This window comes from Phyllostomus hastatus, unplaced genomic scaffold (assembly GCF_019186645.2).
Source record: "Phyllostomus hastatus isolate PE091 unplaced genomic scaffold, TTU_PhHast_1.1 phas_contig_148, whole genome shotgun sequence".
Taxonomy (NCBI): Eukaryota; Metazoa; Chordata; class Mammalia; order Chiroptera; family Phyllostomidae; genus Phyllostomus; species Phyllostomus hastatus.
Window position 1 is genome coordinate 13,252,125 of NW_025333607.1, and position 22,180 is coordinate 13,274,304.

At 46.8% G+C, this 22,180-nt stretch overlaps 1 protein-coding gene across 2 annotated transcripts in view; it reads left to right on the forward strand.

The window, feature by feature from the left end:
* NVL (nuclear VCP like) overlaps positions 1–22,180 on the forward strand; it is a 53,002-nt gene that overhangs the window by 4,550 nt on the left and 26,272 nt on the right. For both annotated transcript variants that reach the window (XM_045817480.1, XM_045817483.1), the window contains 12 exons: positions 41–140; positions 4,178–4,235; positions 4,953–5,225; positions 7,335–7,467; positions 7,681–7,757; positions 8,273–8,407; positions 10,160–10,261; positions 12,749–12,866; positions 13,878–14,022; positions 16,001–16,250; positions 17,668–17,886; positions 18,652–18,756. In XM_045817480.1, coding sequence (XP_045673436.1) covers positions 41–140; positions 4,178–4,235; positions 4,953–5,225; positions 7,335–7,467; positions 7,681–7,757; positions 8,273–8,407; positions 10,160–10,261; positions 12,749–12,866; positions 13,878–14,022; positions 16,001–16,250; positions 17,668–17,886; positions 18,652–18,756 — 1,715 coding nt within the window. The remainder of the gene's footprint in view (positions 1–40; positions 141–4,177; positions 4,236–4,952; positions 5,226–7,334; positions 7,468–7,680; positions 7,758–8,272; positions 8,408–10,159; positions 10,262–12,748; positions 12,867–13,877; positions 14,023–16,000; positions 16,251–17,667; positions 17,887–18,651; positions 18,757–22,180) is intronic.

The window sequence follows — 22,180 nt, forward strand, 5'->3', positions numbered from 1 at the left end:
GAATGGTTGTAGCTCACGGCATTTTTTCTGTTTGTTTCAGTGTTCAGCATCATTAGCAGTGAAAAGGAGCATAAGGATCTGAAAGAATTAGAAGATGAACACCTGGCAAAAAGAGCAAGACAAGGCGAAGAGGATAATGAGTAAGGATCCCAAAAGGGAGGGTTTTTTCCTGACACACGAATTTGGTCACGTTACACTCGTACTTGTAAGACTTTCAGTGGCTCCTCATCGCTGACATGGCGCTGCACAGCACTGCCTGACCTCTCCAGTCCTTACCCTCAGACACACGGAGCGCTCACTCTTCCGCAAAGAAGTCAAACTCTTTCATTGTGCAGCTTTCTGTAGCTGGAATGTTCACTTCTCTGCCACAAACTCCCACTCAGCATTCAAGAGTCAGCTTTCAAAATGCTGTTATTACCTCTGTCGGGCCTTCTTAGACTCTTAGTATTTACTTAACTCACTTAAAATATTTATGATAACATTCATCGTATTATGTGGTTTTGAGATTCCTTGTTTACTTGTTTGCATCACCAACAGAACTGTCTCATCATCTTTGTTTTTCTCTGCCCTAATACAAAGCCAGATACCTAAAAAGGTGTCAATTAATTTTAAGAAATAATACTGTGTTTTTAATGAGTTTATTGCAGTATAACTATTCAGCTTGTTGAGTTTTGACGTATGTATATACTGATTAAACCATCACCATAAGCAAGATACGGAACATTTCCATCAACCCCACAAGTTTTTTTTGTGTCTTCGAGATGCATTTCTCCCTCTGCCCGCTTCCCAGACAGCCATTGATTAGCTTTCTGCCACTAGGTAGTTGGTTTGCATTTTTCTAGAAGTCTATATGGATGGCAACATACAATATGTGCTTTTAAAATATGAAGTGTTTCACTTAGCATAATGATTTTGAAATTTGTCAGTGCTGTGTTGTCAACAGTTTATTGCTTTTTATTGCTGAGTATGTGTGGCTATGCCATGATTTTTTAATCCATTTTTCCATCGATGGACAGTTGGGTTGTTTCCACTTTTTTGGCCATTCCAAAGAAAGCTGCTGTGAATGCTTGTGTCCAAGACCTATGCAGAGAATGTTTTCATTTCCTTTGGTAACTGTCGAGGTGTGGGGTCGCTGCGTCATATGGTCACAGCGTATTTAACTTTCTAAGAAACGGGTGAACTCTCCCGAAGAATTTGTGCCATTTTCCATCACACCAGGGGTGTGTGTGGTCAGTCTTCACTGTTAGAGAGACTTGCGCGGTAACCATGAGGTTGGCTGCGGTTTTTGTATACCTGCATCCCCTTTCCCAGATTAACGAACTTGCCTAATATTCTTAGTTTGCTGAGGTTTTTAAATCATGAATAAGTATCATATTTGTCAAATGCTTTTTATGCTGTTATTGAAAGATTTTATTTTGGCTTTCTCCCTTCTATTAATTTGGTAAATTACATAGATTTTTAAGTGTTAAGCTCATGCTGCTTTCCTGGGATAAACCCTAATTGGTCCTGATATATTATCCTTTTTATTATTATTGAATTGTATTTGCTAATCTTTTTCTATAGATGTTTGTGTCTACATTCATTTTGGTCTTTTTTTTTCTTTTTGCAATGTCTGTGTCAGGTTTTGAGGTAACACTGGCCTCATATATTGGAAAGTGTTATCTGTATTTTATGAAGAAAGGTTGCATAATGTTACTGTTACTTCTTTCTTTTTTAAATTTTTAGTTCTTTAAAAAGATTTTATTTATTTTTTAGAGAGAGGAAAGTGGGGGAGTGGAGAGAGAGAGAGAGGAAGAGAGAGACACACACACATCAATGTGCGGTTGCTGGGGACCTGGCCTGCAACCCAGGCATGTGCCCTGACGGGGAATCGAACCTGCGATGCTTGGTTCACAGCCCAAGCTCAATCCACTGAGCTATTGCCAGCCAGGGCTATTTCTTTCTTGAATGTTTCTTAGAATTCACCCAAAATTCATCTAGGCCTGGATCCTTCCTTTTGGAAAGAATTTTGTTAACATTTAATTTTGTTAGATATTGTGCTTTTCCTATTTTTTTTTAATGTCGTTGTTGGTAAACTGTACTTTTAAATCAATTTGTCCATTTTCCTCTTAGTGTCTGCAGGATCTGCAGTGATAGCTTGTTTTCATTCCTTATGGCTGCTGCTGTTTCATTCTGATTTATGTAACTTTAAGTAGTTGCATATTCATGGACATGTGGTTGTTTCTAGTTTTGCATGATTGTATGTGTAATAATAAATAATCCATTTGTGCATACATCTTTGGACACATTAGTTTGTTTTTTATGTTAAGATCTTGAGCTGTTGTCCCTGGGGTCTGGGATTCATGTTTTTGAGTGCGTTTGGAGCCGCCCTCCAGAGGCAGCCACGTTGGTGTGTGCTCCACCAACCCTGTGTGAGAGAGCCCTTCCCTGCACCTGGCAGTCCCAGCCACACACCAGCCCTGTGTGAGAGAGCCCTTCCCTGCCCCTCGCAGCCCCGGCCACACACCAGCCCTGTGTGAGAGAGCCCTTCCCTGCCCCTCGCAGCCCCGGCCACACACCAGCCCTGTGTGAGAGAGCCCGTCCCTGCACCTGGCACCCCCGGCCACACACCAGCCCTGTGTGAGAGAGCCCTTCCCTGCCCCTTGCAGACCCGGCCACACACCAGCCCTGTGTGAGAGAGCCCGTCCCTGCACCTGGCACCCCCGGCCACACACCAGCCCTGTGTGAGAGAGCCCTTCCCTGCCCCTCGCAGACCCGGCCACACACCAGCCCTGTGTGAGAGAGCCCTTCCCTGCCCCTCGCAGACCCGGCCACACACCAGCCCTGTGTGAGAGAGCCCTTCCCTGCCCCTCGCAGACCCGGCCACACACCAGCCCTGTGTGAGAGAGCCCTTCCCTGCCCCTCGCAGACCCAGCCACACTGCTGTTTCATCTTCGCCACTTACATAGGCAAAACCTGATCATACTGTTTTTATTGGTGATTTTTGAATAACTGGTGATTTTCCTTTTACTGTTTAATGTTTGCTTTGCAAATTGCTTGCCTATGGGTTTTGTCTTTCACTTGAGAAGTATTTGAATTTTCCTTATTAGGTGTCAGGTCTTTGTATAAAATAGCACCTCTTTTTGTATGTATTGAGGGTGCTCGCCCCACTTTGTGTGCAGTGTGTTTTGGTTAGAGAAGGTCTGCGTCGTCACTTGGTCGTATCTGTCGGCCCTTTCCTGTGTGGTTTGTGCTGGTGATGCCTTGCAGATCTCTGTCACGGAGCATGCACACTGGTCAATTACTTGTACTTTTCCTTGTTCCTTCCTGGTGTTCCATTTATCTCTGTAGTCTGTAATGAATTGTACTTCTCGGGTACGAATCGTGGGGCAAAAACACTTGTTCCCAAAGAGTTGAGTCATCCACCTTATTTACATTGAGAAGAAATGCCCCAAATGATATGAATTGAATTTAATGAACAGAAAAAGAATTCATGTCTTAATTATAAAAGAGGGTCATAGCATTCATGTCAACCTTTTTACTTAGGAAACCCCTTTTTAATTATTCGCTAGAGAAACAACAATATATTTCAAGTAACAGTTTTATAGTTACTTGAGGTTATTAGATATCAACTCTTGGTTATAGTGAACTGATGCATCTCAGTTTGCAGTTATTAGGGTTTATATCTGGTGTTTGTCCTCCTGAACGTACTTGGGAAGGTTAGGTTTGTTTGCAGGGCGTGGTCGTGTTGCACTTGAGAATGTTTTGCTCAGTGCTTCATTATCACTTGCTGGAGTGTTTCCGCCCTACTGTCCGATGTTCCTAAATGAGACCCTTGGATCTGATGGGAATTAGCATTTCACTTTTTTTTATTGCTCAGCTACAGGAAACTCTAATTTATGAAACATTTTCTGTGTATTAAGGACTTTGCAAGCTTTCATGTAATCTAATAATTCAGTGAGTTACACATTATCGTCTCCACTTTGCAGATAAGGAGGCTGCGGCTCTGAGACATGAGGAGGAGGTAGTGACTGGGAAAGCTGGATTTTGAATCCAGATTTTTCTGATTCCGAAGCGTGCCCTCTTAACCACCACAGTATTCTCCGTCATTATACAGAATTTTCTTGTTTTAGGTAGTGAATTTTTCAGGATGTGAGAGAAAGGCTTCTAAAACGTTTCTTCTCCTCCTTTTACTGAGGTATTTCGAAAGCTCTTCAGATGGTGATTCAGACATGGAAGATCACCCAGACCCACAGGTAAGCCGAACCGTTCCTGGGGGCTTTGCACATCTTCATCAGCAGACAGGCGGATGCTTCCTGCCTGCAGAGCCAGTGGACTCGTCCGTGCTAACCATTTTTCCCTGCTTGTTTTGATTACGGCCTATTACCCAGGGAAAAAGAAGGGGAGGGAATGGCCAGAAGTAAGGGCAGACATCAGCAGAAAGGGGAATTAACCGTAAAAAGGATGAAAAGGATACAGTTTTTTAACCAGAGAGTTAGCATTGCCAATAAGTAGACTTGGATTAAAGGGAAGCATGGGGATAATACATAAAATTATTTGTAACTGGCTCTCTCTATTTTTCCCCACTGGTGACTCCGTTTTGGAGTCTGTCAGCAGTCATGGTGGCACTCATTCACACGTGGTCTAGTTTTATTGATAGGATAGCAGTAACTCTCATTGATAACCACCAGCTCATGTTCATACTTCCGTTACATTTTTAAAAGCGACCGTTCATGTTGGGTGTTATTTAACTGCCAATTATGAACTAGTACATTACCTTGGAGTGGAGAGGGGGGTGCAGCTTTTTGGATAGTAAGGGTTTCTGTTTGAGTCATCTCGTTGCAAACACCTGTTTTTCTGACTCTAAATGTTAGGAGCTATTGGAAGCGAAATGTAGAAAACTTACTAATATAGGCAGTCAAACTTTATGAGTGCCTGTTGAGTAACTTGTGCTAAAATCATGTTTCTGCCAGTTGGCAAATCACATGAACAGTTCCCTGCTCTCCTTGTATCGGAAAGGAAATCCAGACTCCGTCTCAAGTGCTCCCAAGACGCAGCAGAGAGAAACCAGCGCTTCAGCACCACCGATACCGTCCAAAACCGGCTCCCCTCCTCGGAAGACCCCCGCCAGAGGTTCCGAAGCTGGATGGTTCATTGACAGAACTCCAGGTGGAAAGACAGAAAGTATTTTCTTGGACCTACCAGAGGAGAAGAGTAATAATAAGAAGCCGATATCTGACATAGAGGTATTTTTGTAGTGAAATTTTAGCCCCATGTAGAGTACTTCACAGTCTTTTCACTGACATTAAGCAGATTCTTGTGTTCAACAAAAGACACAGGAACTTGAAACACACGCGTGATTTCATCTCTCCGCACTCCTCCCATCCTGTCTGTCCTGGACCACACCTCTGCTCTTCCTTTTTTCTTCCTCAACAGGTAGACCTGCTTTCCTTGATTACAGTTTAGAGCGCCTCTACCCTTCCTTGCCTTAACTATTAAATAACCTTCCGGCTGGAGTTCGCTTCCACCCTTGTTCCCCCACTTACTCTTCACCCAGAGACCTTCCTCGTGAGTGGAGTCAGATGATCGTCATCTCATATTAAAAACCCTCCAGTGGCTTCAGCCGGCCTAACATCAAAGCTCTTGAGACTGCCAGGGAGGCCCTCGGTGACTCGGTGGCCCTGCTGTCTCTCAGTCTCACCCGCTGCCCCCTCTCCCACACCCCCCACAACCCAGCCTCACTTCAGAGGCAGTGGCCTCTGGCTGTTCCCGGAACACACCAAGCGCCCTCTCACTTGGGGCCTTGGCCCTTGTTCTTTCCACCCGGACACTCCGCAGCCCTGCAGGCCCCCCGCCGTCTCTTCACAGCTCTTTATGTGCCGTCTTCGCAGAGAGGCCCTTCTGACCTGTGCGCTGTTTCCCAGCCCCGCTGTGGTCCTTGCTGTAGGTCCTTGCAACCACCTGACTGGGGTCATTGTGTGGTTGGCTGTTGTCTGTCTCTCTCCACTGGAGTATCTGCGCCGAGAGGGCGGGACTTTGTTTGGCAGTGTGTCCCGGCTAACATATATCTGGCGTGCAGTCGTCCGTCAGTTTGTGGAACTCGTGCCTAATGAACTTTCTGAGATGCACCTGCTAGTGCGAGTTAAAGAATTACCGCTTGGGGGACGTGTCACAGAAAGTTGACAGTTGTAGGAAGTAGGGAAGATAGCTTTCAAGCCAGCAATGTGGTTTAGTTTTACTTTAGGGTAATAGCTTAAGGGATCCTCCATATTGGGTACACTATGAAAATGTATAGAATAAGTAGGTACCTGGGTTCTTTTAAAGAAAAAACCTTCAAAGAAAAGTGAAGCTTGATGAATTACCACATACTGAACGTACTGGGCATCATTCTTAACTGCTGCTTTTTACTGCCTGGCAGAACGGGAGGGGATTTAAAGTGATCTGCCCCACAGTGGATCGGCTGCGTCAGGGAGGGGATTTAAAGTGGTCTGCCCCACAGTGGACCGGCTGCGTCGGGGAGGGGATTTAAAGTGGTCTGCCCCACAGTGGACCGGCTGCGTCTGCTGCGGGACTCACCGTCCAGTGTGCTGAGTGCTAGCCACGTGTGCCTACTGAGTGCTGGAAATCGGGCGAGTGCAAGGGAGGAACTGGATTTAATTTCAAAACTGATCGTCAATTCAGTCCTTGACCTTCACTTCTAAGTATGTTTGGGACAACTTGGGTTAGTGAATCTGCCTTTTCAGCTCTAAATTTTCTGAAACATGAATACAAGTCAAGTGTTTCCCATGAAAATTCAGTGTCTGACTTGAAATACGTTACAAGTGTGAAGTGCACATTGGTCTTTGAAGACCTACTACAAAAACAACGTAAAACGTCTTGTTAATTTTTTATACTGACTACACATTGAAATGATAATGCTTTGAAGATATTTGGTTAAATAAAATAGACTGCCAAATTATTTTTCTATTTTAAATATTTTATTTATTTTTTTTTTGAGAGAAGGGAAAGGAGGGAGAAAGGGAGGGAAACACTGATGGGCTGCCTCTTGCATGCCCCCAACCAGGCACCCGGCCTGCAACCCAGGCATGTGCCGTGACTGAGAACCAGACCAGCAACCCGTCAGTCCACAGGCCAGCGCTCAACCCACTGAGCCACACCAGCCAGGGCACTTTTTTCTTTTTTGTGAATGAGGCTGCTAGAATGCATAAGTTTACATAAGTGGCGCTCATTGTATTTCTCTTGGACAATGAGTCTCTAAGTGGTTTATACAAACTGGGCTTTTTGATTTGCCAAAACCTTTTCACTTTTGAATTATTAATGCACCTTTTCCAAATCTCTTTGCTTTAATCATCCAGGATTCAAAAGAGTCTTCTCTTCTGGAAAGTGACAAGAAAAGGAAGGGCAGGTTAAAGCGCAAAGGAGACAAAAGGAAGAAAGAAGCTCTTCAGGAAGTAGATGGGGAAATAGAAGCCATCCTGCAAAAGAAAGGTGAGACTCAGGTCTTGTGGGTGATGGTGGTTGTGTTTGCTTCGAGGGAGGTATCACTCTTCCAAGCTGATTTGCTTGGGGGACCTTCTGTGTGCAGAGCATTTACTAGAAAATGTTTCAGTGTCTAATGGACCTTTGTCTACTTAAGAATTGTTAAATACGAGTTACTGCTGCGTCACTGATCTGCTCCCTTCCTCCCTTTCCGGCCACCAGCTGATGCCATAGGGCTGGAATTCCAGATCTCCAGCGTGAAGTTTGAAGATGTCGGAGGCAATGACACGACGTTAAAGGTTATTCACATTCAGAATTCTACGTCCAGTGGGCATGTTGCTGATCGGTTACGCACACCAGGCCTGCCTCCTTGTTTCCGATGGGACCAGTGTAGAAAAGGAGACGGGGGTGGTGAGTAAGGGCAGACTTGACTTGTGCCCTTCAGGGTTGTGAGGGATAAAAGAAGCGTAATAGCTTCAACTTTGTCACCACTTCAATTATAGTGTACGTAGATACATGCTTTGTAAGTGACGTTATTTAAAAGTAGTAATAATAACGGGTCGTACTTTTTTTTAGTGTCTGCTCTATTCCGGTCACCGTGCTAGGTGCACGCAGGGCAGGCAGTAGGAAGTGGAGGCTCAGGGATGTTACTGCTGGAGTCGCACAGTGGGCACCAGAGCTGGAGTTCAAGCTCAGGGCTAAGTCCAACGCCCGCACTCTCTTTGCTGCTCCAAAGAATAAGGACGTTTCATTCCACGTTGATTCTTTCTCTCTTGGGCTGGGAAAGACATCTTTGCTGTTTGTCCCCTGCTAGGAAGTCTGCAAGATGCTCATACACATGCGCCACCCGGAGGTCTACCAGCACCTGGGCGTCGTCCCCCCTCGTGGAGTTCTCCTTCACGGACCGCCAGGCTGCGGGAAGACGCTGCTTGCACACGCAATTGCTGGGGTGAGGTTTGCTGACACTTGGTTGCTTTTGTTATTTTTGCCAGTATTTCTTTCTCTTTGATCAACTTTAATCAACCAGCTTTGTCATTTTATTTTTTTAAGATTTTATTTATTTATTTTTAGAGGGGGGAAGGGAAGGAGAAAGAGGGAGAGAAACATCAGTGTGTGGTTGTGTCTCACACGCACCCTACTGGGGACCTGGCCTGCAACCCAGGTGTGTGCCCTGACTGGGATTTGAACCAGCGACTCTTTGGTTCACAGACCAGTGCTCAGTCCACTGAGCCACACCAGCCAGGGCGAGATGCTTTTTTTTTAATGTACCCAGTCATTTGCATGGCAAGGATTGGGTGGGAGACAAAATCATGTAGCTATGAACAACCCCCTCCCCCTTTTTTTTAACACATTTACATTTTACATTTGAGCTACTTCCCTTTCTCTTGAAGCCAGTGGTTCTAAAGAGCAGTGAGATAAGAAAACTACAGATGCATTGTTTCTTTCATGGAGCTAAATTTATTCAAAATTTCATTCAGGATCATAGTCTTATACTTTCTAGGGTTAAAATATCCTTTCTAAAATAGATCCTCTCTTGGCAAAATAAAAGTTAGCAATCTTATTTGAGTCCCATCACATTTTTCAGAAGCTGTATTAGGAGGTAAAACGCAAAATGTCTGAGTAATTTCAGTTTGAGGAACCAGGCACTCTACTGCTCACTAATAGATTAGCGCTCCATGAAACAGGAGCCTTTAAGTAGTTGAACCTGATGGGTTTGCCTCACTCACTCGTTTGTTGGATGAATCTATTGTGTGGCTGCTGCACGCCAGACACTGAAATACGGTGGCGAGCATCGCAAGCCCAGTTTCTGTCTTTAAGGAGGTTTTCGGTCTGATGTGAGAGACAGACGCTCCTCGGGCATCTGTACAGATAAATGTCTGCGCAGCTGCAGTTATAGTAAGCAGAGACAGAAGGAGGGGGGACGCCATCTGATCACTGTTGGGGTGCTCAAGTGAAGAGTCCGCGTCAAAGACAATACGGTTGCGGAGGTGGAGTTTCACGGTGGCCGGGAGGGTGAGTGGGACTTCGGCAGCTTGTCGCCGTTTGTGTGGGAGACAGTGGTGGTTTCTCTCCTCTGCTTACAGCGCTGCCTCCTCCCACTGGTAACTGGCTGCTTCCTTGGGTTCAGGGTAGAGAGGTGCTGGCAGCGTGTGCAGGGGGCAGCTGTGCCTCAGCCCCCGCGGCTCGTCTCCAGCTGGGCATTTGTCTTGGCTCGGTTCTCGTCGGGGGAGCACATCCCTTGCGAGCCAAGACCCTTCATTCAGGAGCAGCGATAACGGACTTTTATAGTAGTAAAACCACGTGGAAGGTGATTGTTGATGGGTTTGAGTAAAACCGTAGGTTTTCAAATAAAGTTTTTTACTGGACCAACACAAAGAGACATTCCTCAGGAAACTAGTCATTTTTAAAATGTAATTTTGAGCCCTAGTTTACATGGCTCAGTGGATTGAGTGCTGACATGCGAACCAAAAGGTCGCTGGTTCGATTCCCAGTCAGGGCACATGCCTGAGTTGCGGGCCAGGTCCCCAGCAGGGGGCGTGTGAGAGGCAACCAGTTCATGTTTCCCTCTCTCTGGCCCTCCTTTCCCTCTCTCTGAAAATAAATAAATAAAATCTTTAAAATGTAATTTTGAAAGGGACTGAAGAAGGAAAAGGAGAAGTTAAAATTTAAAAATTTGGTCATTTTTTACACGTGTGCACAGGAACTTGACCTTCCAATTCTGAAAGTAGCTGCCACGGAGATTGTGTCTGGAGTGTCTGGAGAATCTGAGCAGAAGCTGAGAGGGCTGTTTGAACGAGCTGTGGTGAGTCTGCCAGTGGCTGGTGTCGGGCGGTCCCGTCGCACGGGGTTACAGTGAGGATCATGTGTTCCCCAGCGCCAGTGTTTGTTACCACCCGCGGGCCCTTCTTTCCTGAACGCGGTGCTCACCACCCATGATGACTAAACACTTACAGGAGATTTCACGATACAGACCGCGGGATAAAATAGTCTGTTTAATCTGCAACCAAACACAGATACGAGAACTTCTGGTGAGAGGTTCGGGGCTGTCACTCCCAGGAGTGTATATTGAAAATAGATTATCCTTGTGATAATTTATTTCTCTTACTTTTACTTTCCACAATTTAGGTTTCCCAGACACTGGTAAGCAGTGTGAAAACTTCCAATATTAGAATCATCACATTATAAAAGCAGCCATAGCAATGCCAAGATAAACTTCTCTATTTGCATAATTGAAGCTGTGAAAAGAAAATTCTGTTATCAGAGAAACTACAGCTTGGATTTTATCTTAGTTGTAATTCATGTTATTAAATTTGGATGTTTAAGAACTTCTGAGGAAGATGACTTTTGTGTCCAATTAAAGTTTTGTCTCCAGTGTAGTGTCATAGATAATTGTCTCTGTTTTCAAGTCTGAAGCATAGGTTCAAATCCTTGTCCTACCATGTACTAGCTGTCATCTCAGAGAAGAGATTTAACCGCTTGACCTTTAGTTTCTGTACTGGAAACTAGGCTAATAGTACTACTCAAATCCCATGGGATGCTTGAGTTTTAAAGGAGAGGATTCTTCCAGAACCTTCTGTGTAGTGCCCAGCACACAGCAAACGCCTATATCATTATGACACATGGGTGTCACAAGCCACCACAGTGGTTAAAAACCACAATTGGAGAGTGTGATTTTATGTCATTGTTTGTACCCAGCATGTAGAGGGGCTGGTAACACTGGCTGGTGCAACTGCTAGAAGCTGGTATGAAATTAGAAGAGAAATTGTATTTTAGCAGGAAACATTTTTTAAAACAGCAAGAATATAGAAGCTTCCTACTTACTTTGATGCCTGGACAATACAAGGAAGCTGCAGAGAAAGGATGGGAAGGTGCTCAACTGTGCAAAGCAAAGCTAAACTCGTTCAGATGTTATCTGCTTTAAAAAATGAGCTAGTAAATAAGTAAGAAAGTTTGTGTTTATGGTAAACACAACGACGAATGAAGATAAAAGAGGCAAATACATCTTCAGGTTGTGTGGTTCTCTCTCTGAACCAGTACTGACCTTATTCTTACTCTTTTCTTTTTTTTCTCATTCAGTTTTTCAGGCCATTGATAAATACTGTCGTGCTTGTTTCCCGAGACCTTTGGTCTCTAAAGCTCTCCTCTTGTAACTGGGTCACACACCCAGTGGTCGTGGGTGCCTCTCTGAACACTGTCGTGAGGGGGTTGGGAGGAGAGCCAGCCAGTGGTTGGCCACAGCTCTCTCCTCTGGATTGCAGTGGTCCCGGGGCTCAGGGTCGCAGCCAGCCGGAGTCTGGCTGTTATCATCATCGGTGCCACTCCTGGTCGCTGGGTGACTAAGAGCAAGCCACGCTTTCCACATACTTTTATTTCAAGTCTTTATCTTAACCGATCCGTATCTTTTTTCCTTGTTTTTATGGTGGTGAATATGTTTACTCTCTCATTACAAACATTTTAAAGTGTGCAGTGCTATGGCACTGAGTACACTTAGAGTGTTGGGTTTCACCGCAGTGCGAGGCTCTCCCCGTTCAACACTCACCCCCCGTTTCCCCTGCTCCTGCCTCCATGCGTCTGACCCGTCCAGGCAGTCGGCGCTCACAGTCTGCGTCAGCTCGCCCTGCCTCAGCTCTGCCCGGTTTATGTTCGTAAGAAGGCTGAAGGCGATGCGGTCTGGGGCCGTGACCGTCGTCCCTTACTCAGTGTGACCCTCACAATAAGCCTCTCGTGGTGTCAGTGTGGGGAGGGGATCGAGTTCTTGGGATGGGTGGGGGCGAAGGCTGCGCCATTAAACTGTGCGCTTAAAATGGTCCAAGTGGGCCGTGTTATTATGTGCATTTCACCACAATGAAAAGTAAGTTAGAGCCTCCGGTGCTTTTTAAATTCCGCTTACAGCGGATTCTGGGGGAAAGCTTGGATATTTTTATGTTGGTAAGAACACATAACTTTTGTAGTGAGCTTAGGTTTTCTAATTTAAAGTTTGTAAACATATACTTTATATTTCATAGCATTGCAAATATGCCTTCTTACAAAAGAATTTTGGTAGCTTTATCATCACAAAGCATGCATTGATGAGAAGACTGTAAATGTGTTATCCCATATGGAATCTCTTTTAAGGATCTTCTGTTAAGTCAGATAAAAATCAGAAGTAATACACTGTGAACTGCCTTTTTCAGGGTTATGCTTTTGGTGAATGATCCTTGAACTTCTAAGATTTAAAAAAATGTATGCAGTTATGCTGCAGTACAGGAAATAAATTTGTGGTTGTCTTTTGTGATATTTTTGTTTCTAGTCAAACGCACCCTGCGTCCTTTTTATTGATGAAATTGATGCCATTACCCCCAAAAGAGAAGTTGCTTCGAAAGATATGGAACGGAGGATTGTAGCTCAGCTCCTCACCTGCATGGACGGTCAGTCTAAAGTAGCGAATTCGCTTAGAGACAGTCATTGCCTTCGTTTTCAGTAGTAATGTGTGAGGGTATAAAACATACAGAGAGAGTAAAACTCAGAGCGAAAAACAAGTCTTTTTCCTTTCATAAAAGACTACGTTCTTAGTGTTCCTGCCTTCACTCACCTCTCACCTAATACTGTCATCAAATCGCAACAAACACTCTTCCTTTTTATTCCTCTTTACTTTGTTCAAAATTATTATTAGAATGATCTTTTCACAACGCAGATCTTAAGATCTTGTCGGAAAATACCTTGTGGCTGCCTGTCGGCCCGGCAGTGTCCTCCGAGCTCCGGCCGTGGCTGTGAGCGCCCTGACCAGTGGCGTCTTCCGGGGCGGGGGCGGCGTGCGCGTCCACTCCTCGCTGGTCTGCCCTGGTTCCGCGGCGCGGGGAGGATTCTCGTGAAAACCACGCTGGGCCCCTAGTCCCCCTGTCCCTAAAAATGTATCTGTGGATTGGCCAGAGCCACTGGAGACTGTACTGTAGCCACCCCCCGCATTTCAGATTGAAACCATGAGTCTGTCTAGACACACTCTCTGCCCGGCCAGACTCCCAGCTCTCGGACCGCACCCCTCGTGCCGTCCCCAGTCCATCCCGCTGTCCCCAGCAGGACCCCATTCCCTGCAGCTCTGTGTGTGTGCTAGTGTCCTGTCCCTTGGGTCAGCCCATCCCCTCCCGTCAGCTCTCCACTGTCCCCTTCCATCAGGTCACTGTGGCGCGCTGTGTACGCCTGTAATGTGCGTCACGAAACCTGTCGTCCGTGTTTCTCAGCAGGTTGTGAGCGGCTCGAGGACAGTTTGTGTTTGCCTTCCTCACATGTCAGTCATTCAGTAGATGTTAATTATGGATGCGTACGCCGCTTTCAGAGTGTGTCGTATTTCCTCTCTGACCACCTAAGTGACTAGTGCAGGCGGTATTGTCCTCAGGTCCGGAGTCTCGCTCACCGCTCACCCCGTGTCTGGTCCCTCCCAGATCTGAACAGCGTGGCCGCTACAGCCCGGGTCCTCGTCATCGGAGCCACGAACCGGCCGGACTCGCTGGACCCCGCTCTGCGGCGCGCAGGAAGGTTTGACCGGGAAATATGCCTTGGTATCCCAGACGAGGCGTCCAGGGAAAGGTACGCTCTTACAGGGTGACGCCTGTGTGCCGCCCTGTCACCTGAGCTGAATGCTTTGAACTTGAGGGGTGAGAAACATACGTGGCTTCTCGTCCCCCATCTCTCTCTCTCTCTCTCTCTCTCTCTCTCGTGCCAGTGAAATTGATTTGGAAAGGAAAAAGCCACATTAAATTAATGCTTTAAGAAAACAAAATTTTCATAGTTAGGGTAATTGTTTTGTACTGTTTTTTTCAGTAGTAATTAATAGTAGGCTTCTATATCCTTACTCATTTGTCCAGGCTTGTTGACGGTGGCTTGCATTTTTCATTGTGGCTGCCCAGCCCAGGGACAGTGTCTAGAGCACAGAATAGCGCAGTGCTCAGTCCACACGTAGGTTAGCTCTGACCCCAAACTTGAACCTGTTGCACGAACCTGCCTGAGACCACGGTTCTGTGACAAATACCTGAATGGCAGCCAGAGTTGAAACCTGGGTTTTACTGTAGAACCAGCCTTTCCCGGGCATTGACGTTGATGTCATCAGAGCAAAGAAATGTCCACCAGCATGTGAGTAACTAAAAATATCTCAGCGCACTGTTTAGGAGCAGAAATCCAGGGAAGAAATGCTTTGAAATACTATGTATATAATGGCTTTTGGCTGAAGTTAATAGCACTAAGGTTGGTGCACGCGATCGGCAGCAGCTTTGAGGAAAAACAGTGCGTGGTGAAAGGAAATAGGACGCGGTGAGGAAGGGGAGACTTCGTGAGTGCAGGGGACAGGCGGTCAGGTGCTGTGGGAGGCAGAGAGGGTGGGAAGGAACACGTGTCACCCTTTCTTCCTCCTTGTACTGAACGTGGCTTCCAGTTTTGACCGGTTGGCAGTTTCTTCCTCAGCTGCTGCATTCATAGTCGTCACGTGTGTTCATTGCCTTCCCCCCAGAGACAATCTTTAACAGCTTCTCACACGTTCAGGCTCGCATACTGACTTGTTTATAACCACAGCGAAATAGTATCTGATACGGAAACTGTTTGCGTGGATTCAGCAAACATGTACTGGGCGTATCGTGTGTGTGTGCCGTTCTGATAGGTGACGTGAGGAATATAGAGAATTGTAAGTCCTTGCTTTCGACGTGCTTCCAGTACAGGAGGGCCGTGCTCTAGTTTAGCCCGTTGTTTAAGTGCCAGGCTTCACAGCAGAGACGGAGACGCAGGGGAGCCCGTCACCCTGCAGATGAGGTCCCTGGTCATCGGTCCTGTGTGCTGTCGCCAAACAAGTCTGTATAACGGGCTTCTGTAGAGGGCCGTGTTTTGCAAACATTCTGGCCTACCAAAAAGTTGAAAGAATAGTACAATGAATGGGGATATGCACTTCAGCTAAGTTTATACTTGTTAATATGTTCACTGTCACTCTCTGCATAAAAACATACATGTATTTGTGATTTGTGTTTGTGTGCTTTTGTTTGCCAAGCCATTTGAAGGATAGTTGAAGACGTCATCGTAACACTGGCCCTAAATACTTCTCCTGTGTAACTGTTTTACTGTTTTTTGAAGAAGTAACTGTTCTAGTATGGAATTGGATATTGAAGTATATGTCAGCATAACTTTTTGTAATGAATACAATTAAAGGTTTGAGTTTGGAGGCTTTTCTTTCTGGTAAATCTCTATTTAGTCTACTCTAAAAGTATCCGCATATATCAGTTACTTACTTTGTAATACTGGAAAATTCTTAAAGACAGACTAGTTTTTTAAAACTCTGTATTTTTATTCCTCATAGTATTTGATACAGTTTGTATCAAAGCAAGTATCTGCCTTAATACTTAGGGGAATAAAGTGGACTGTGTAATGGTGACTTAGCATTTGCTGAACGAATGGGCTGTTTGATCTCACACTGGACCCATTTCAGTGCCACTGACAGAGACCAAGGGCCTCAAATAAAGGTCTTCGGTGACTTGTTTGTACTCCTAGTCTGGGAATGTGAATTTTTTCCCTGTCTTTTCTGCAGAATACTTCAGACTCTGTGCAGAAAGCTAAGACTCCCTGAAACGTCTCACTTTCGGCACCTGGCGCACCTCACGCCGGGCTTCGTCGGTGCGGACCTGATGGCGCTGTGCCGCGAGGCGGCCGTGTGTGCGGTCAGCAGGGCCTTGACGCAGCTGCAGGCCGGGCCGCGGGGAGAGCCGGAGCAGGAAGGGCGGCCGTTTGAAGGGGGCCAGGACGGAAGCGCGGGGACGGAGCCCACGTGCACGGCACAGGTGCCTCACGCCGCCCCCGAGTGTTCTTCGTGTCTGTCGTCTCACGTTCAGGCAGGCGTCCGTGTGGTTGGGGTTTGTGATTTCCTGCTTTATGGGCACTTTATCTTTAGAACGATTACCCTTACACTCAGAATGTTTGTGATTTCAGAATTACAAGTTGTTTTCTTACGATTCTTGGTTTATCCTGAATAAATTCGATTTACAACACTGATTACGGAATTCTAGAGCAGGCCGGGGCCGGCAAACTGTGGCCCACCTGCCTGCCACCCGTTTCTGTAAATGAGCGCTGTGTTGGAGCACAGCCGTGCTCACTGATTCACATGCTGTCTGTTTCTGCTTTCACCTTTCACGGCAGAGTTCCCAGCGGAGTCCTGCAGCAGGGGCACGGGTGGGGCCCGCACCGAGTTTGCCAGGTTCTGTTTGAGCGTGGGGCATTCAGTGCTGCTTCCTGGTTGCCTTTCGGTCAGGTGGACCAGAGGTGCTGATGCTGCAGTGCCCTCGTCCCCAGCTGCAGGTGGCTTCGCAGGACAGTCCTGTGCATGTGAGAGGGACGATTATCAGTCCAGGATCAGGATTAAAATCTTGAGTTTGGTGAATCGTGAGAATTCAAAGTAACATATATATAGCATTTGATTGTTTGCACAGGGAGCATCTGCATATCATATAGTTTGGTCCATATAACTTTGTCAGGAAAATATCATTACTTCCCTCACCTTATAATCAAAGAAACTAAAGTTAAGAGATTGGGACTTGGCCCAAAGCCATACCCCCTGTACTTTCCGGAGCAGGAACTTAGATCTAGGTCTTTGGTTTTCAAATTATTTGTTTTTCTTACTCACTTGGCACCACTCTTATATCTGTTAAGAGTGACAATAAACTTACTCCTTTTTAGTGCTGCATGTAAATTAGGGTCTTATGAATTGAATTATTCAGAGCTGCTCTGCACACCTGTCCTTTCATACTCTTCGCAAGGCAAGAAATCTGCCTGTGAAGCTCAGGGCTCAGTAGGGCCAGCATGATTGCCAGCTCTCTGCTCCATTTATAAACCATCGAGGAACCACATTATGAAATTTTATTGCCATCAGAGAAACTCTGTTTTAATTCCCTCAAAATCCAGCTGCTTAAATATTTATAAATGAAACATGGAGAAAGCAGAAATAGCGTGGCTGTCGAAATGAAGCTGTGCCAGCTGCTTACATTGGCTGCAGCCGGGCGTGGTGTGGGGCATGAAAAGCATTCTTTGCTGTTGGAGCGTAGCTGGGGTACCTTTCCTCGACCAAAGCAGGTGGTCTGTCTAGAGTAAACTTAACATCCTGTGTCAGTGGAGAAAATTATTAAAATACATAAAAGTACAAAAAGGTAACATTTTGACAAACTTTGTGCTTTTTCTTTTTTCCTCCCAATTGCTCCCGTTCAGGATGAATTGCAGAGTCTGCTGAGGTTGCTAAGAAACCAAGATCCCCTCTCAGAGGAGCAGCTGCAAGGGCTGTGCATTGAATTGAATGATTTCATTGTTGCCCTGTCCTCGGTCCAGCCCTCTGCCAAAAGGGAAGGCTTTGTCACTGTCCCTAACGTGACATGGGCAGACATCGGTGCCCTGGAGGACATTAGGGATGAGCTCACCATGGCAATATTGGTAGGTGCATCTGCAGCTGAAAGCCGCTGGCCCATGTCGTGGGCCAGCAGCCGTGCGTGTGTGCGAGGTTGTGTCTAGCTGACTGTGTATTTTCTCGTGCGTGCTCTGCTGTGTTGTTACTAAGCCCCCAACGATGGTTATCATCCTTCTGGGGTCCATTTTGGACTTGCTCATTGGGTCGGGCTTGAATTCTGGGACAGTAAGTAAAACTGAAAGTTCAGGTTTCAACCAAGGCCACGTTGTTCGAGGAGTCCTTTCTGAACTCAGTCAAACTCATAACAGTCGAAACAGCTGGATAATGCCCGTGGAGCTTGGGATTTCCCGTCACTCTTCCCTCCTGACTGGTCACACCTCGGTTCGTGAGTGAGGTGTGACCACAGGTGTGCGACTGCTGATCGAGCAGACACGGGGCGGGTGTGTGGAGTGGGGTCTCTAGCTTTGGTTTTGCGGAGCGTGCTTCTGGTTCCTGAAAGGGGGGCATTGGCCTATAGTTTCTGTAACCTAGACATTTAAATAATTTTTTTAAAAAAACCTTTATGTTTCAAATGTTTTCAGAACCTACACTTAAGTATGGATCACTCAAGAGCAGGGACTTTCTTGTCCGTGTCACCATGTACCTCGTGCCTGGGGTGAGCGCTCATGCCAGGCGCTGCCCATGCCTCCGGGCCTCGTGGTCCGTGCTGGACATCCGAGCGCGGGGGCAGCTCGAACGTGCAGCGGAGGGGCCCGTTTCTGACGGGTCTCTGCCGGGACTGTGCTTTGCAGGCGCCAGTGCGAAACCCGGAGCAGTTCCAGGCGCTCGGATTGGCGACTCCGGCGGGAGTGCTGCTCGCCGGTCCTCCGGGCTGCGGGAAGACTCTGCTGGCGAAGGTACGGTGTGAGCGCGGCTGTATGTGTTCCGTTTCTTACTGTCAGTGGGGTGATGGGGATTTAGCTCTGAATATCACACTGATGCTTGCATGTGATTTCTGCTAGACGTTCATTTTAGTAAGATTGACCGTTTTCTTCAGGAAAGTTTCCCCCTTTTTTCCTTACTTTTCCCTGCCCCTCCCACCCATTCCCTGGCAACCGTCATCTTACTGTCTGGTTTTCACATGTTCGACTTCTTTGGGGTCCACCGGTAGGTGGTAGTCCTTGTCGGCCCTTGTCGGGCTTCCCTTGCTAATGGAACATGTTAGGCTCCATCCACGTTGGCACGAGTGGAAGACGGTCCTCCTCTTTTGTGGCTGAATGATGTCTCATCGTGCATGTGGAACACATCGTTTTTACCCACTTACCTACTGAAGGGCGTTTGGGTTGTTCTCGTGAGTTGGTCCTTGTGAGCAGCGTAGCAGTGAACACGGGAGTGCACGCATCTCGTGGAAATCCTGGCTTCACTTCCCGTGGGTGTGTTTTTGGAAGTGGAATTCCTGGGTTGCGTGGTACATCTATTTTTAGTTTTTTGAGGAAACTCCACTGTTGGCTGCGCTGGTCAGATCAGCTTCCGTTCTCACCAGCAGTGTTCGGTCGCGTGCGAGGGTCCCTTTCACCGTGTGCTCGCCAGCACCTGCGCTCGCTCGTCTCCGTGGCCACGGCCGTTCTGACGGGTGCGAGGTGCTGCCTCGCTCTGGTTTTGGTTGCCCTTCCCTGGTGGTCAGTGATGCTGGGCCTCCTTTCATGTGTCTGGTGGCCATTTCGGTGTCCTCTTTGGAAGAAGGTCCATTTAGTCTTTTGCCCCCCACTTTTATTTTAGTGACAAAAAGCATGTCATTGAAATTTGGAAACGAAAAACAGTTTTTAATCAACTATAATCCCATCGATTTCAACACAGCAACTATATTTTCTGCTCGTTCTAGCTTTTAATGAACGTGAAGTTACAGTTTGTAGCTGGCCTTGTTTCTTGCTTAAAAAAAAATCCTCACCCGAGGGTACATTTATTGATTTTTAGAGAGAGGAAGCGGGGGGGTGGGTTGGAGAAGGAGAAACATTGATTGGTTTCCTCCCATACGTGCCCAGACTGGGGGGCTCTAAGCAGCAACCTAGGTATGTGACCTGACCAGGAATCGAACCTGCAACCTTCTCTCCAGCTGCCAAAAATTTGGTGCTTCTCTGGTCGGATTTCTGGTAGCTGTCCAGACTGCAGGGATGGACCTAATATAATAGCTCACTGCATCCATGAGCCCGGGCAGTATGTTAGCTGTATGTGTACTTTTTACAGGGGAGGGCTCACCACTTTGATCAGATTCTTCAGAAGCTGCATGACTATTTGCCTCAGAAGCTAGAAATAGTAGAGGATGTTCTTGAGTGGCAGCAAGATGTTACTGTAGTAAAGTCCTGGAACCACTTAACAGTCAGAACATGGCAGCCGGGAACTGGATGTAAAAATGTTTTGACTGATCTTGGTTGTCCTGTTTATTCATAATGACAATAAGGTAATAAAACACTTCTAAACACTAGCACGGTAAGTATAAATGCAGCCTAAAGCATAAGGAGCATGAAGGAAAGGCATGTGGTTACTGGAGCTAGCGCACTGAAAATGGTGACTAATAAGGAGAAAACTGAAAAGACTGGTAACGGTCACTTGGCTGCCTGGAGCCACACAGAGTGGAAGCAGACAGCGCCTGGCGGTGAGTTCAAGATTCACTGTGTTTCATTTGGAAGCCAAAGATTTCTAATAACTTAGGGACCAGTGTGGTTTTAATGGGTTAAATCTTGGTTATCTGGTGTTTGGATGTTGAAAACTTTTGTGTGGATGAGTCAGACTTCGTTAGACGTGTATCCTGACTCTCCCTTACTTAATGGTGTTGGGCAAGAGGCAGGAAGCAGCAGAAAAGACAGAGGCGGAGACTGGGGCACTCCTTGCGCTGAGAGCAGCCTTTCCCGGCAGGCGTGCGCGCACCCACTTGTCCGGCAGGGTGTGCTGAGCTGCTCACTCTCGGCCAGAAGGTGTCTCCGGCGCTGGGATAAACTGATGAACCGATGCCAATGGAATTTATTGTCTGGAAGAGGCGGGCAGTGACCGAGAGCAATAAAATCACAGACTCGGCTGAGTTCTGAAGGAAATCAACAGATGGTTGTGCCAGATTGATCGGGAGGGCGCTGTGGGCACGGCACCCGAGGGTGTTTCAGGGCCCCAAAGGAGCAGCTAGCCACGGGAAGAGGCAGGGGAGGGGGTGCGTCCTCAGACAGGGAGCAGCAGTTGTGAAAGGCCCTGGAGCGGGTGCGGGAGGGCATGGTGAGTTCAGGAACCAGAGGAAGAGCCAGTGGCTGGACCAAAGAGAGACTGTCGTGTCCCAAAATACAGGCGTGTAATATTTCCAATTGTAATGGAAGATAAGTGAGAAGTCAAGTAAAATGATATAACCTGATGCACATTTTTTTAAAGAGCGCTCTGACCCCTGTGGAGATGGGTTGGAGGGAAGCAAGAGTGAAAGGAGACCTGTTCGGGATTTTGGGGGGTTTATTTGTGTGTTCATTTTTGCTCTTGCACGTCCAAGCGAGAGGGGGTGGTGCGCTGGGGGAGGTGGTGGTGCAGTAGAGAAATAGAACGTGTCCGGCCCACGGATATTTCAGCGATAGCTAATAACAGGACTTGCAGGTGCATTGGTGGCATGACCAGACGAGGGGTGAAGGGAGACACCGAGGTTTGGGCCTAGAAACTGTATGGACTGAGATGGCAGGAGAGGAGTTTGGGGTGAGGGTCTGGGGTGCTGGGAGAGCTCCGGGAGTCCTGCGGTGGAGATGACGCCGGGGAGGATGTGGGCTACAGGTCCCGAGCTCAGGTGTCAGGCAGGTCCTGAGAACAGGAAGGAACTCTGTCACCTGGTCACTTTGAAGTTCTGAGACACCGTATAGAGACTTCAGCTCTGCATTCAGATTACAGCTCTTGGGTTCTTCCACGCATACAGCCATGTGTTCTCTGGTTTGAACCATTATTAATTGCAGTTTAATCTTTATTAAAAATAGCCTGTTGATACTGACCCTTCGCAAAGACTTAAGCTGATGTGTTTCAGTTCAGGTGTGTGAGCGAGTGAATGGCTGCTCTCCTTGGGCGAGGCGTTCCTTGTCCCAGAGGCAGTGGTCTCACACAGGTGTGCAGCACTCACGTGAACATTCTGTGTCACTTTCACCTGATTTCCAGTCTCGGTAATTCTCGGAGGGTTTCGGGTTGACATTCTCTTTTTATCCATTTCTGTTTTTCCCAGATGCCTCCTCCCCTAATGGGAAAGGGGCATCTACAAAAGTGGCGAAATAGAATAGAAGCCACAAGAAGTTTCTGTGTTATCACATGTTATTGTTACTATTTTACTGTATA